General features: G+C 46.1%; 2 protein-coding genes and 1 long non-coding RNA gene across 3 annotated transcripts in view; 1 reads left to right on the top strand and 2 right to left on the bottom strand.

The window, feature by feature from the left end:
- The window catches only part of doc2a (double C2-like domains, alpha), a 40,215-nt gene extending 29,519 nt beyond the window's left edge, over positions 1-10,696 (top strand). Inside the window, exons 8-11 of the mRNA XM_037088062.1 lie at positions 3,338-3,576; positions 7,061-7,142; positions 7,808-7,904; positions 8,343-10,696. Of these exons, the coding sequence (XP_036943957.1) occupies positions 3,338-3,576; positions 7,061-7,142; positions 7,808-7,904; positions 8,343-8,479 (555 nt within the window). The 3' untranslated portion in view covers positions 8,480-10,696. The remainder of the gene's footprint in view (positions 1-3,337; positions 3,577-7,060; positions 7,143-7,807; positions 7,905-8,342) is intronic.
- LOC119013493 lies at positions 7,114-9,988 on the bottom strand. The gene is made up of 3 exons (XR_005072757.1): positions 9,850-9,988; positions 7,843-7,988; positions 7,114-7,248 (listed from the first exon to the last, which is right to left on the bottom strand). It is a non-coding gene; the product is annotated as an uncharacterized LOC119013493 (long non-coding RNA).
- A 947-nt stretch (positions 10,697-11,643) lies between the features above and the next one.
- On the bottom strand, positions 11,644-15,934 carry LOC119014690 (zinc finger protein 358-like). The gene is made up of 2 exons (XM_037090093.1): positions 15,664-15,934; positions 11,644-14,817 (listed from the first exon to the last, which is right to left on the bottom strand). The coding sequence occupies exons 1-2, from the start codon at positions 15,854-15,856 to the stop codon at positions 13,772-13,774; spliced, it is 1,239 nt and encodes a 412-aa protein (XP_036945988.1). The 5' UTR covers positions 15,857-15,934; the 3' UTR covers positions 11,644-13,771.
- Between the last annotated feature and the right edge of the window lie 226 nt (positions 15,935-16,160).

Here is a 16,160-nt window from a genome sequence, read left to right as displayed (position 1 = left end):
TTCAGTAATTGATGGTAATTAATTTTGAGCAGCTATGAATGAATGTGCAGCTCGTAGCAGCAGCCTGTAATTATTCTGCCGCACAGAGGATCATAATTAACATTCAACGCTCGTTCTCTTTGTTAATATTTATTATTTATAATGAGCACATGTGATTCACGTGTCAGGAGTAGAAACACGACCGTCTTCACTGCTGCAGATTTATTCCACTCTGCACTTATGAAACAACACAACAGTCACACAGCTTCATGTTGTTTGTCTGGAGACGACGTGTGACCGACATCCTGAGGACTGCAAATAATGTCCAGAAACTACACAACACAACACAGGAGGTCTTTCTATTTCAGCTGTGTTTCTGAGGAGCCATGTTGTTTCTGTCGCTGGTCTCTATTTAGGACTCGTTGGTCTTTAAAGGGGATTTGATGTATTTATTGAATGTTGTTTGGTAAAAACTACAATAATCTCCTCCAGAATGTGGCGGAGCAGGAAAATAAAGTTGCTTAAAATGGAAATAATCAAGTACCTTAAAACTAAGTTAGGTAGTTGAGTAAATGTATCATATGTCAGGAGGAAACACAGGTGTTGATCAGTTACATGGACTCAGTGAAGTCTGAACACAGTCTGGCGCCGTCGTCTCTGCTGAGGCGTCCTGTGAGGTCAGCGGCGTCGACGCTGAGCTCTGGATGAACTCTCACTTCAAACGGGAGGACGGAGGTCTGATGGAGGTCTGACGGAGGTCTGACGGAGGTCTGATGGAGGTCTGACGGAGGTCTGATGGAGGTCTGACGGAGGTCTGACGGAGGTCTGACGGAGGTCTGATGGAGGTCTGACGGAGGTCTGACGGAGGTCTGACGGAGGTCTGATGGAGGTCTGACGGAGGTCTGATGGAGGTCTGATGGAGGTCTGATGGAGGTCTGACGGAGGTCTGATGGAGGTCTGATGGAGGTCTGACGGAGGTCTGATGGAGGTCTGATGGAGGAGCCGAGCGCCCTCCATCCCTCAGCCGCTCAGCTGGAACGTGAACCTGCAGCTCGATGACATTTCCTCCAGCTGGGTAACACGTTTATTTGAAGTGAGCAGAAATCTGCGGCTGGAGCGAAGCCTCATTTCATTCCATCCAGAGAGGCCGACTTTGTAAATGTGACAGAGCTGAAATCTCATCCAGCGCAGGCTCAGCTACAAAGTGCCTTTCCCACCAAGAGGAGGTGGGCGGGAGATAAATCCTGCCAAGCCGAGCTGACTCCCGCTACAGGCCATCGATCTGCTTATTTTCTGACCTTTTTTCTGTTTTTAGCTGCGGTTGGATTGAGCAGGACGGCGGGAGGCAGCTGAACACCGGCTGAATTTGTAGGAAGCCTTTAATACAAATAACGTGAAAATCATTCTCACCTTTTGTTCAAAACTGAAGCGTTTGGGATGTTTTGAGGCTCAGTGAAAGGTCAAAGAGTGAAGACGGAGGAGTCGATCAAAGAGGCGGCGAACTGCGAGCTCTTTAATGAGGACGGGTGGATGAAGGGGTGAGACGGAGGGGAGAGTCTGTAAACCTCCCACAGGAGGGGAGGAACACAAAGATGGAGGATTAAAGCATCGATCTTCTCACCATCTGCTGCAGGAAGACCAACTCAGAGAATTTAATGAATACACCATCAGTGCTGGAATGTAACTGAGTACATTTACTCAACTACTGTAGTTCAGTCAAATATCCAGGTACTTAAATGACTTCTTGAGTAGTTTCACAGTGCAGTTCCTTCATCACTTCTCTCTTTGGGGATGAAATTAAGTTTCCAGCTCATTAGTAGCAAATAAAATTCCAGCTGGACTCAAAAGGTTCGAGTCCCACGACTGCTGCTTCAGTTTCAGATTAACCCTCATGGTCCCGTCATGGCTGTCGCTCTGAGTCAGGTGTACCTGTGCAGGTGACACAGGATGATGAATTCTGTCCTCCAGTCTTTACAGTAAAAATACTGAAATCCTGTCGACTGTGAGAGAAACATATGTTCCTAAACTGAAGTATTTTTGGTGCTTTCATTTTGAAAATGTCACCAGTTGTAGCACATGACCTTCTCATGTATGTTGATGAGTTGTTATATTATCCAAATGTTCACAACAACGTTTAAGCCACAGAAAGTTTAATCAAAGCAATAAAATGTGTTTCATGTCCGTCAGTGTGTTTAACACCAGATGAGCGGGTGTCGACCCAAACATCAGCCTCTGACTGAACCCAGCACTCAGCAGAGACTCTGGTTCTGGTTCTGCTTCTCTCACTCTTCTCTAAATGTAAAGTCAGTTTCCCCTCCGGCTCCAGTCAGCAGTCAACACACAGAACAGAACCTGGAGCTCAGCTCCGGATCGCTGCTGCAGTCGGGTTAATAAACAGGAGTGAAGATTAATCACCTCTTCTCTCCTCTGTCTGTACCGGCTCCGGATCAGAGCAGAATCTGATGAGCCTCCAGGTGTTCTGGAGTTCTGGATCTTTGTGCATTTTGTCACTCTTTTTGTTTTTCTCTCAGATTTCTTCACACTGACTCTTTGAGTCTCATGTCTGAGCTCACAGCATGTTTTAGATTGAATATCGCTGTTTCACTGTCAATACAGATAAAACATCTGGAAGTTATTAATATATATAATATATTATATTATGTATTAATATATATAAAACATGGAGTTATAAGTGACAGATCTATGTTTGCTCAGTGGATTTATGGCTGCTGTGGTCTGAGCAGCATCAGTTCACAGATCACAGTGTTGGTCGCTCAGTGCTGATGAGCCGTCTGCACCTGTGTGTCGTGTTAAGGCCTCAACACATTAGCAGAAGCTTGGTTTTGTTGCGAAGGGAAAAAACTGGTGTCATTGATTTCGACGGCCAACGTTTTTTTGAAGTAATGGAGCTGAAAGTGAAGCTTCGCCCACAGCGAGAGGACAACAAATACAGAGAGGTCCAGAGAGACGGAGAGTTCAGACACCTGCAGAGTGAATCTCGGTCTGATGTCTCACCTGAGGGAGCGACACTGATCCCTGCAGGTGAGATGTTGGAATGTTTTCAATTTGAAGAGCCTGAAGCAGAAAGAGGCAGCTGAGAACACACCAGAGACGTTAATGTGCTGCCAGACTGAACAGCACCGACAGAAAACAAATCAACAGGCAGGAACATGAGCAGGAAACAGAAAGAGAAAGACATTTTATTGTTTTATGTTTTCCATCATTCGTCCTGAGCGTCTACGACGTGTTTCTGTTGTTCTTTCTCTCTGTGTTATAAAACCAATAGTGAGAATAAATGAAGGAAATCTGATCAAATCGAATCCGATCGTTTTAATCTGACTCGTGATTTCGTCCTCAGTGGGAGAACGAGCAGCTGCACAGTCTGGAGGAGAGAGGACGCCTCCTGCTCTCCCTGCAGTTTCTGCCTCCAGTCGGTTTGGACCAACAAGACGTGGAGGGAGGAGGAGGAGCAGGAGGAGGAGGAGGAGGAGGAGGAGGTGAAGGGCGGCGCAGCGGAGGTCTCTGTGTGGGCGTGAAGCGTTGCGCCCACCTGGCAGCCATGGACGTCAACGGATTCTCTGACCCCTACGTGAAAATGTGAGTCATCTTACAGGACACACAAACACACAAACCGTCTCACATCAGCTCAGCTCAGGTGTTCATGACCAGCAGCCACCGGCAGGCGAGAAATGAACCCTTTATATTTCAAATAATATGGACTGAAGTCTGACATCTGTCAACACACAGAATGAAAACAAACTCAGAGACACATTATTGAAGGTTTTATTTCACTGACAAGAACATTCTGATATCTGACGAGTGAAGCCATATTTAATAAAACACTAATCTGAGACAAGCTCATAGTGGACGGACACTGAATGAAGAGTCGCTGCAGAGACTCGGTCTGATTATCAGCTGCTGCTAATAAACAGGGTCGATTTAGTTTAAAGAGATTCACAATCATGTTCAGTCCTACAACACATTACAGAGACACGGGCAGAAAAATTAAACTGAGTTAATGATCATGTCGGTGAGATTCACTGTGTAAATGTACGTTCTCAGTGAAGTAAACAGATAATGACTGCTGAGGACTACAATACTGGACTCCAGCTCTAATGAGGTCCAAATGCTGGAGTCGTGCCATCTTATTAACTTTGCTAATCAATGATGCAACTGTTGATAAAGAAGCTCCATCTGTTTTCCAGCAGGAGGATGATGAGTGAGGAGAAGGAAGCGGAGCTGAGCTCTGTCAGGAGGAAACACTCGGGGCCAGAGTCGAGGATTTAAAGCTTTCTGTTCTGTTCTTGTTTCCTCCGGCACTCGAGGGACTCTCGCTTTGAAGAGAAGGAGAGTTTTCTGCCGCACGCGGTCAGAATACAAACTGAGTCTGAGCGAGAAACAAGAAGGCGACTGATGGCTTTAAAAATCACTATCAGCATGCTGCGTCACGGCTCGCTTTCAGCCAATATATCGACTTTAAACTGATGAATCTGCCTTTTAAAACTCAGACAGTCGGTGTCATCACCTGTTCCTCTCTGATCAGTCTGTCTGGCTTTGTTATTGACTTCTTATTAATGAAAACAAATCTGTCCATGGTGCAGAGCAAGTTCTCAAACCTGCAGTGAAAGCTGAAGATCTGAAGTCTAATCAGTTCCTGATCACACTGAGACTCATTGATACAGACAGCTGCTTCAAAAATGCCTCCGAAATGCATGTTGGATGAAACAGTGTGTCTGTGGAGTGAAGCTGCTGTCTCAAATGTAGTAAGAAGGAAATGTGGTGTGAAACATCCAGAACATCTTTACAGAGACCCGCCTCCACCTTAAAGGTCCCATATCATGAAAAACACATTTCCTCTGGTCTCTACATATATAAGCTGGTCCTCCCTGAGCCTGCCAACTCCCAGAATCAGGAAAACAAGTGATTCCTGCATCTCTGCAGCCCAGCCACTGGTAACACGGCGCTCCTACAGGCTGGTCAGAATCTGCTCCTGTCGTTACGTAGCTAAAGGAGTCATTATCATAGGCGGACCTCCTCTGAGCGGTGACAGGAGATATCTGAGAGGAGGCGTTCATCCCCGAGGTGTTCGGTGTGTCCTGCGGTGAGACAGCAGAGTTTCACAATGTCGTCACTCAAAGATAGACAGGCAAACAGCTCTGTTGTTGGTTGTAAAAATCAACATCAGACAGAGACAGTGGTTGCGTTTCATTTTTAACAACGTGCTGGCTGCGGTTTGTGTTAGTTTGTGCTAACCACCTCACATCAGACTGCTTCAGTAACGTGGGTCAGTACGATACACTGACCCTTGTAAAAGGATCAGTCCCAACCATACCGGACCAGCAACTGCAACCAAGCCACCGATAAGTGTCACCGCATTTTAATAGTATTTATAGCTGCCTACAAGTCTGGTGAAGTCAGCTGGAAACTGGCTAACTAGTTAGCTCTGCTTCGGTCCGCTATGCAATGGCATTTGAAGCAAGTTTAATGTTAATATTATTACGATGGAGCTTGGTTGTCACAGTAAAAAGTCTGGAAACGTGCAGACTGGAGACAGAGACGATGCTAACAGTGTCCAAGAGTTTGGAGACTGTTGGAGACAAACACAGCTTTCGCTAGCTGTTAGCCATTAGCTACATGGCAGTAACTGTAACAACACATACGAACAAACTAACATTATTCAGACACACTAACCATTCTGAAACATCCTGCTGCAGCCACAGAGTCTGTACTTCTTCAGGAGCCTCTCCTTCTGGGTCCCATTCTGGGTCAAGCTGGTTCGGTTGAGTGACAGCACAGCGAGCCATAGCGTTACATCCACCGTAAAGTAGCGCATGCTACTGCTAATGCAAGGGGCTTCCTCTCCCTGAGAGTGATGTAGCAGGCAGGGATCTCCAAGTAGGCGTTGACAGATGGAGCTCGTTAGCATTCAAAGGTGCAGGCACAGAAACAGACTGCTCTGAATAGAGCTCTGTAGAGCGACTTTTAGACAGCTGAAGTTCAGGATGGGTTTAGGGCAATGCATATTGAATACAGAGGTGTTGGACCTCTGAGAGCTGTGTGAAATTGATGAAAAACAGTATAACATGGGACCTTTAACATACAGAAACATGTTTACAGAGACCCGTCTCCACCTGAACATCCTGGAACCAGAGACCCAACCTGCTGGACAGTGTTTACCTGACGTTGTTGATGTGAAGATGTCGACCACACTATCATCATCATCTGGTTGCTGCCGCTCACATTCTCCCTGATTGTTTACATATGTATATACATATGTATGTTCTGTAATTTGTGCAGGATGAAGGAGTTTATTTTATTTCGTTGTAGAACCTCATGTCTTCAAAAGAATCAGTCTGAACCTTGAAGATACATCGCGTCATCAAATAATTTCCTCAGATCTTTCTTTTAGTCCCTTGTTGAGGTTCCGTGTGGGACTGACTGATGTCAGAGACTGGACCAGAATAATATTCAGAATTAACAAGTCTAATGTTCTAGCTCAGGGCTCGGCTTCACAGACAGAACCCAGGGTACCAGGGCCCTCAGACGGAACAGAGCCCACCTGTCGTCTGCAGTCTGTAGAGACGTTACTGCATCAGACGTGGATCCACTTCAGCATCTTTATTTCCTCGAGTCATCTGTTAAAATAACAGCTCAGAACCGGTGACAGCTCCGTTCTGTTTGTCTCTGCTGATGAAGATGAAGATGACGAGTGGATCTCAGGCCTCTCCTGTCCTGCTGTGAAACAATGAGCTCACAGTGTGTGTGTGATTAAATATTAATTGCTGTTTCATTAATGATGATTTGCATGATTTCATCAGCCTGCAGAGAGCAGACGTCGGCTCCCGGCACTCAAACACTCCTTTAATTAAGCACACGGAGGCATTTCCACTCTGTAACTCCACATCGCCATGTTTTCTCTTAATGGGTTTTAATCAGGCTCACAGCGATACAACATGCAAAGATCAAGCTCTTCTTTTTAAAGTGTCTGTAAGTCTCGGCTGTGATCGGATGGAGCTTCACCTCTGACCACACATTGATTGATACATCACTAACACCTCGTCCTCTTCTTCTCTGCTCTCAGATATCTGAAGCCCGACATAGAGAAGAAGTCCAAGCACAAAACAGCAGTGATGAAAAAGACCCTCAACCCTGAATTCAACGAGGTAAGATCTCCCAGGTGCCCCGGCATGTCCAGCGCCGACCCTGAGCTCCACATCAGCTCCACATCTGGGACCTCATTACAGAGAATGTTCTTCACCTGGTGTCCTGCTGAAGTTCATTTTCAAAGACAGTGAAAACAGTAACGTCACTTCTGAACTCATGGCCGCGTCCCGTCTGATGTCAGACCTCCTCTCTTATCTAAAGTAAACTTCATTCTTCAATCATCAGCTGTCAATCACTTGATCGACAAGAAAAGACGAGTGTTCAGAGTTCAGAGGCATAAATCCAGAATTAATACATGATCCAGGAAATGTAAGGCTAGCATCAATGTTAGCTTCTCCAACAGGCTAACAGCAGCGTTTATGTTGTTGGTTCGCATCTTCAGTGTCATTAGCATTCAGAGCTAACATGGCATTTTGAAACTGTGCCGTTCAAACTTATTGATGAATTATTGCTCATAATGTTTCATCCTCACCTGAGATCTTCAGACACCACAGGTGTTCTTGTTAGAACAGGTGACATGATGCATTCATGGGTCAGTGCAGGTTGTAGGTTTTAACGCTGGACCTCACACACCTTCACGCTGCTTTAAATCCCTTTGTGTGTGTGTGTGTGTGTGTGTGTGTGTGTGTGTGTGTGTGTGTGTGTGTGTGTGTGATGGCTGCAGGAGTTCTTCTATGAGATCTCCCTGTCGGAGCTCACCAACAAGACTCTGGAGGTGACGGTGTGGGACTACGACCTCGGACGCTCCAATGACTTCATAGGTGAGGCGCTGGCGGCTCGTCCGGATCCTCAGTGAGCCTCATGATGAATCTGAGGATTCTCGTTTCACGGCTCAGTGAGAACGTCTGAGGAAATAATCAGAAATCAGATGAACATATTTGACAGGATGGTCCTGTTGTTTCAGCTGTAAATATTAATGAATGTAACACAAGCTGCTTGTTAGTGTCAGCAAGCTGCTCAGAGGAAGCTTGTGTACGTTTGTTATGATTATTAATGCGTTTTTATCACTCTAACCATCTGTATTACTGATCGCTGCCTCACCACCCATCATTATATTATTATATTAATGTTCTCGCTGATGATTTATCTGACAAGCACAGATTAAGCAGTCCAGAATCTCGAGTGATGTGATTTGTTTCCTGAAGTCAGTTTTAGGTTGGATCTCTCACAGTTTGACTTCCTGTTTGTTGCTCGTTCAGGTGGCGTCTGTCTGAGCTGTCACTCGCAGGGCGACGCCCTCCGCCACTGGATGGACTGCCTGAAGAACAAAGGCATGAGGGTGGAGCGGTGGCACATCCTGTCCAACGAGCTGCCACGAACCCTCGGCCACGACTAAACCTGCCGCGGCAGCATCATCGGTGCATGCAGCCGGTGGCTGTGGAGGATCACACGGTCCTCTGGGTACTTTATGGGACGGACTGGAGAAACTTCACCACGGGAAGCCGCAGTAATTGAAAGGGAAAGTGTATTATAATAAGAACCACCATGACGGCTGGAGAGCAAGGTGGAGCTGGAGCAGCACGGTGGTGTGCCTTCATTATCGATCATCCACAAGAAGAAGCTCGTTGGCTCCATCAACACTCTGAACGTCACACCTGCCCTCAGCATGAAGTTCAACCACATCAGGGTCAGACCGACACACTCGACCTCTGAGCTGCTCAGTCGACGCCTCAGAGGAGGAAGTCGGACTTTAAGTGCATGTTTCTTCTCTACTGCAGATTGTAAATCAAACGTCCTGTGATCTCTCTGGAAGAAAAATCAGTTTTGGTGTGTTTGATGCCGCCTGTTTGTGCATGTTCCCGTCAGAACTGCAGTTTATTCTGTCCACATCTGATTGTCCAACATCGAATCATCATGAAGCACACCATCACTAGGAATATCACTCCGCCTTCTCCAGGTGTAGCCTCAGATTTACAGGGAACATAGAAAAGACGGAGCCGTTCAGTTCTGCCTCCGATCAAAGTATTACAGACAAAAATACCTAAAAACCATTTTCCCCACAGACCTCCGTTATAAAAGAGACAAGACCTGCAGACGAAGTCCTTGGTGACTCTTTATATGATGAGTTTTTGATTCACGCAGGTTTTATATTTGTAAAACGTCACTCAAGCTGAGAAAAGTGACTTAAGAATCTGTGCAGTGATTCTTTGGAGGAAGTTAACACTGAAATCAGAAACCTCTTCTTGGTTCTAGGCGAGAGGTTCTCATCGGTTCTGTTGGGCTCCGTCTTTGCCTCTGGTTCTTCTTTACATCTGCGAGTGTAACCTGTAATTACTGTTGTTCCAGGAACGTCATTTCAACTTAAAGACCATAAAGATTCACTTTGAACAAGCTGTCATGGCTGAACATCCTCCATTTTGTTCTTCTTCTCACCAGCGACCATCTTTACCAACCAGCACTCACAGATTCACCAGCTGCTGTTAGCTAGCTAGTAACGCTAACATTAGCTCCATGATGTCCTCAAAGAGAATAGTCTCTCGACTGTTTCATGTTTTCAACTGAGTCGTTTTAAAATGTGAACCTTGAAACATATTTCGTCCTGATGGCTGCATGTTTGATGTCATGCTAATGGGCTCCTAATGAGGCTAACGCTAACAGGTCGCAGGTAAAAAGTGGGATTCAGTGGCTACTTGTTCACTGATTTCCAAAATGACTTTTCACTTTAACTGATTTAATGCTAGCTCAGTTAGCATTGGCTCGGCTTACCGGAGGACCTGTAACCTCAGTAACTGACTTAGTCTTGTTCTCCTCGGCCTCTGCAGTCACACTCATTTACTGCAGTTGGTAAAAGATAATCTTGCAAATTTCCCCGTTGTGGGAATATTGAAGGATTACTTTATCTGACATGCTAACTGGACATGCTAACTGGACATGCTAACTGGAATGCTAACGATCACATCAGAGCACATGACTTCTTTGTTTAAAACATCATTTAAAACTTTTTTTCTCTGTACAAACAGTTTTTTGTTTTAAGGTGTAGTCTCCTCCCTTCACACTGCTGTTCCTGGTTACGGTTGCTTAGCTACGATTGGACAATCGCTGTTTGGTGGGCGGGGCTTAGTGAGCATCTGATCAGCAGCTTCCATTAAAAACTGTACAGCCGCCGCGTTTCACCCTGAAACAGCCGGACTCGTTCACCTGTGACAGATCTGATCTCTTGCACTTCTTAATACGACTGTGAAAACCTGCATCCTTCTGTGGCCATGATGATGATGATGATGATGATGATGATGATGATGATGATGATGATGATTTCAATACAAGTGTTCTTCCTCTCTGTTGCATGATGCAATATGTTGATATACTTCTTTATATCTCTATACTCTGCCTGTTTTCTAACTCAAAGTGTTGAGGTGAGACATGATGAGACCTTCAGGTACGTCCGTTGTTTACAGTGTTCTTCTTCCTCTCTTCTGCACGACTGAATGTACGACTGTGTCTTTCTATACGATATCGTCGACCTGTTGTTTACACTGCTCTCGTGCTTTACAGGTGTTTCTATCAGGTGTTTTATGTACGATGATGCAACAATAAATTTGGAATGCAACACGGACTGACAGTGACTTTGAGTCTGTTCTCACACTGTGACGCTCCTCAGGTGAGCGAGTCACTGCTGCCCCCCACAGGTAAAGCAGAGAACTGCAGCAGCACCCATAGACAACAGAGACTGACTCTGGATCAGTTTTATCACTGTGAGTGTGCGTGTATGTGTGTGTGTGTGTGTGTGTGTGTGTGTGTGTGTGTGTGTGTGTGTGTGTGTGTGTCAGCAGGAAGTGTTCGTGTCACCTTTTAAAGTAAAACTTAAAGTTTTAAGTTTTACTTTAAAGTGATACTTTACTGTGAAATGACTGTTACAAGTAAAAGTCTAGAAAATTTAGCAAAACAGCAAAAGTTATTGATGTGAAGTAAATAATTACGTAAATCAATTAAAATGAATCCATTAATAAATAAAATGGAAAATGAAGATATTCATGTCTTTTATATTCATGTCTGACCCCGTCAGTGTTACATGTTATATTGTTGGTCATCACTGATAGAAAACAGAAATAAAGAAAGATATAAATGACTCAATAAATGATCTAATATGGCAAAAAATGCACAAAAAATAAATGTTGCCATTAATTAATTAATAAAGAGTGATCAATTAGGAATTTCTGCCTTTTATTTACTTTCTCATTTAAATTATTAAAGGATTCATTTTCATTGGTCTTAATCAATATAAACTGTTCAAACTCATCAATAATGTGTTTATCATTAACACTAATATGAAGCTTCAGCTGCCACCGATCGTAACGATGAGACGTTCTCACTGTTCATCATCTCAAAGGTCAGTGAACGCCTCCTGAAACAGGAAGTGAACTGATCAGTACAAACCACAAGTAAACAATCAATAGTGTGAAGTGTGCGAGGCTGCAGAGCTGCAGGCAGCCGGGGAACGTAACCCAGTACTTTTACTTTACTTGGGTCTTTTCTTGTCGAAGCTTCAGTCACTTAAAACACATTTACTGTGTTTTTACAGAAAAATGTCAATACCTTTAAAATCTGATCTTTGTTATGAATCAACCTAAAATCTAACTACAAAGACTTTGTGCGGTGTTAAAGTCAGACAGTTTCACTAAACATTTACTTTGCCTAAAAAACCCAAAATGTTTCACATCAATACAAAACAGTGATCAGAGACGAACTCTCGACACTCTGACGCTGCTGATCCGCCGACAGACGACCAGTTTGTTCTTGTTTACTGTGAAATCTCACAAATCTGCCGTCTGTCGTCTCTGCGGCGTGAAGCAGCTTCCTGTCAGCCGGGTCGGAATCATTCCAGAACCAGATCAGACTGAATTCAACACTGATAATTGACAGAAAATAAATAATGTATGATTCTATTGGTAGGAGAGCAGAAAGCTTCAGGTCACATCTGGAAACAGCAGACGAGACGAGCAGACAGATGTGGCGTCACCTGCCACCTGTCAGCACGTCCGTTTGCCTGGAGCACGATGAGGAAGCTGGCTCGTTCTAACATGTTGCACCTTTGAGGTAATTTGTATTTTTGGGTGTGACAGTAGAACCAGTAGAACCAGTAGAACCAGTCAGTCTGGAGCTCTGAGAGTTGCTAATAAATTCAGTCAAATGCAGCATCACATCTGAACGAGTTACTTTATTGACGACTGTGTTTCAGAAGATGTAACATGTTCTGGTAACTAAGAGGTATCACTGACGACACACTGATTTGTGCTGTGAATTCTTTTGAATCCGACTAGAACTGAGGAAACTTTCATCATCAGAACCAGTTCAGGAACTTTTTCCTCATTTCACGCTTGGTGCAAAGTGACAAATATTTGACTTCCTTCTTTGTGAAAGTCCTCGTCTGCTTCAGAAGCAGCAGTCAGTTCTGTCAGCTGTCGTCTCCCCACAGATCTGCCTGGAAACTAAACTTTACAATAAAAATAAATAGATCAATAAATATGAAGGCGTGGAAGAAATCAGTGTAGCTGCCAATAAACTGCATCCTGTCCCGATCCGGAGACACAAAGTGCATTAAAGACGCTCAGCAGGGACGTGACTGAGTCCTGGAATCTCGCCACTGATTGGCTGCTCATTACGGTCCATAAAGGTCGTCCTCAAAAGGTCAAATAGATCTTTTAAACCGCAAGAATAAACTGAGGCCATGTCACGGAGCTGCGTCACAGAGCTGCGTCACGGAGCTGCACCACGGAGCTGCGCCACGGAGCTGCACCACGGAGCTGCGCCACGGAGCTGCGCCACGGAGCTGCACCACGGAGCTGCGTCACGGAGCTGCACCACGGAGCTGCACCACGGAGCTGCACCACGGAGCTGCACCACGGAGCTGCACCACAGAGCTGCGTCACGGAGCTGCACCACGGAGCTGCACCACGGAGCTGCACCACGGAGCTGCACCACGGAGCTGCACCACGGAGCTGCACCACGGAGCTGCACCACGGAGCTGCACCACGGAGCTGCGTGGCCAGCCGGTCGACGTCTTTACACACTAAACATCTCAACTTGTTCACAGCGACTTAATTGTCGGTATGTTTGCTTGTAACACATGTGTGTTTGTAAATGGAACATTTTACTTTGTAAAGAATGTGAGAACAGCTCTTTCCGAACTCTGTCGTGACAACTGGACTCGTTTCAGTTTCATGAAGACGTTTCATCTCTTGACTGAAAGAGGAAACATCAGACTTCCTCCTCTGACAGCGAGCATCAGCCGAGGTTAACCACTGGATTATCTGACAAGATAACATTTAAAATGTGGCGTCACTACATCTAACCAGGTTTGTATGCTTTCAACATCAAATGTTACATTAAATTGCCACATTTTTGAATGCAGTCTGGTGTGAAGTCGCCAACACAGAAGATCTTCAGTTCAGGACTTGGATGAGAGCGTTCTGGACTGACGAGCTCGGACCGAACGTGTCGGGATGCAGCGACACGTTTACGACACGGTGAGTTTGACTGCGATGTTTTGAGGGTGGACGATGTTTCATCTGTTTAGTGAGTAAAGACGTTCACGTGATGACGCTCATAATAAACATGTTTGTATATCTGTGTCCTGCTCACTTCCTTTCATTGGTCTTTATTCTGAGTGATGTGTCTCTGTGTGGACCAATCAGGCGTTAGCCATGTAGCACATGTCCTTCTTCAGGTGTATCTGCAGGCTGCTGGCGCTGCTGAAGGTCTTGGAGCACTGGACGCAGCGGTACGCCTTCTCTCCTGAGTGTGTGCGCTTGTGTTTCTTCATGGTGTCGCCGTCGCTGAAGGTGCGGCAGCAGTGCGGGCAGCTGTACGGACGCTCGCCCGTGTGGATGCGGAGGTGTCGCCGCAGGTTTCCTCTCTGGCTGAAGCTCTTGGAGCAGAAGGTGCAGCGGTGCGGCCTCTCGCCCGTGTGCGTGCGCAGGTGACGCCGCAGGTCCGCCGACTGTGCGAAGGATTTGCAGCACCACTCGCAGGCGTAGGCTTTTCTCTTCTGCTCCAGGTGGAGGCGGAGGCTGCCGGCCTGGCCGAACGCCTCGCCGCAGCGCGGACAGCGGTGGACCAGTTCTGGGAAGTACCCGGCTGCAGTGACATCATCAGCTGGAGGATTTTCCTGAGATGACTTCCTGCTTCCATGGACCTCACGTCGCTCTGCACGCACCACCACCGTCCTGCCTCCGTCTGATCTGTTCCTGAACGCTTCCTGTGTGACCGACGTGTGCGTCAGAGAGTCCGTGTGGCCTTCAGGTTCACTCACGTTGTATTCCTCAGGTTCAGTTTTGATCTGAGGGGCCGGGGCCGGGGCCCGGGCCCGGGGCTCCTCTCTGACTGCAGGGACTTCAACATGGACTTTAGGGACTGAGGCGGATGGAGGACTCAGGGTGGAGTGAGAGGGAAGAGGTGAAGCTTTCACCAACACCTCCGTCTGAAGGTCGGGCTTCAGCGTCGGCTCCCAGGACTCAGAGGGCTTCTGGTCCCCCGGCAGGATCCCCGGCCCCGGGTCGCCATGGATCGACAGTAACTGCACAGAAACAATCTGATCGTGCGTTGGCTTGGCTGTGTTAGCTGGAGGCTGCCGGGGCTGGTTCAGGGTGGAGTCCGGCTCCTCAGAGCGGGGCCTCGCCTCCAGATCACAGGACGGCTGCTCAGGGGCCGCAAAACCAAGACGGGACCTGGTCGACCCTGAAACAACAAAGAAATATTGATATTACATCACTGTCACTGTTCTACAGGAGAGGTGACGCCTGTCTGAGCTCCAGCTCTGCATGTTCACATCTGGACGGCACCAACATGCTGTGAACACTCACATCAGACGTCAACCTGCTCAGTACAACACGAGTGGAGCTCTTTTTTTTTTTTTTTTTTTTTCATATTTCAGAAGTGACATTTTTTGTGTCCACTTACATGTTGGTTAATGAAAACCACGAATATCAATTTCGAAGTGGACTGAATTTTACTTTAATAATAAAGTGAATGACTGACAATCTGCTGACTGTTTCAGTTTAACTTGGAGAAAGTAGTTTATTCAGCCAATTGTCCCAAAACTGAAGATGTGCTGAGTAGAGACCATCCCACCAGACTGCATTCAATAATGTATCAATTTAATCTGGTATTAAACATTACCACACAGAGACTGTACACGTGGATTATTTTTAGGCTGAGTAACAACACATTTCAGTTGTTTATTCGGCATATAGTCCGACCATCCAAACATCAGCGTTTCTCAGTTCCAGCAGTTAACTTTAATCCGGAACCTCAGCTGATACTCGGTGTCAAAAGAGGAAGTAGATGGAAAAAGTCACCGAAAAGTCTCATTTGTCAGAACATTTGGACCGAGCCGGTACATTTTACAGGTGCCGAACTAAAGAAAGACTCTTTGACAACACGACAGAACTTTGCAGTCTGTTTTTTAGTCGATATTCAGCGTTGTTAGGCGTACGAAGTTTAAACTTGACATATTTCTAAATGAAGTTTGGAACGCTGTGCTGTCACAGGTCGCCTGGGAGCTAGCTGTAGCTCGGCCCTTACTCAGCCACTCCGTCTCGGCCTCCAGCAGCAGGATGTCCCGCAGCTGCCTCCGCAGGCTCTCGTTCTCCCGCTTGGTCCGGGCGGTCTCCTCCCGGTACTCGGTCACCGTGTCCTCCACCACGTCCAGGATCTCCTTCACCACGACCGTCAGCCGCTCCGTCAGGTAAGCGTTCAGAAGCTGGAGTTTGGTCATTTTGGAACCATGAACAGCTGCGGCTGAATCCTCACCGGAAACAGGACAGACAACAACAAACGAAACCGGAAACGGCTCTTCTCTTCTGACAGGTGTTCCTTCAGAATAAAAGTAGGTTTTTAAAAACAAATTCTGACAATGTTCTGACATGTTTGTTCATATATTACTCTGGACTGTTATCTCAGCGGCTACAGTTGTAAAGGGTTGTTAATAACTTATTTTCCGATCAGTTTGGGACCGTCTGCAGACTGAGATCACAGCAGTCGAACATCTTCTGTGAAGCTCCAGACTTCACCTGACTTTC

Source organism: Acanthopagrus latus, chromosome 23 (assembly GCF_904848185.1).
Source record: "Acanthopagrus latus isolate v.2019 chromosome 23, fAcaLat1.1, whole genome shotgun sequence".
NCBI classification, from domain to species: Eukaryota; Metazoa; Chordata; class Actinopteri; order Spariformes; family Sparidae; genus Acanthopagrus; species Acanthopagrus latus.
The sequence above is the reverse complement of the archived record's forward strand: the minus strand, read 5'-3'. Positions and strand labels throughout refer to the sequence as shown.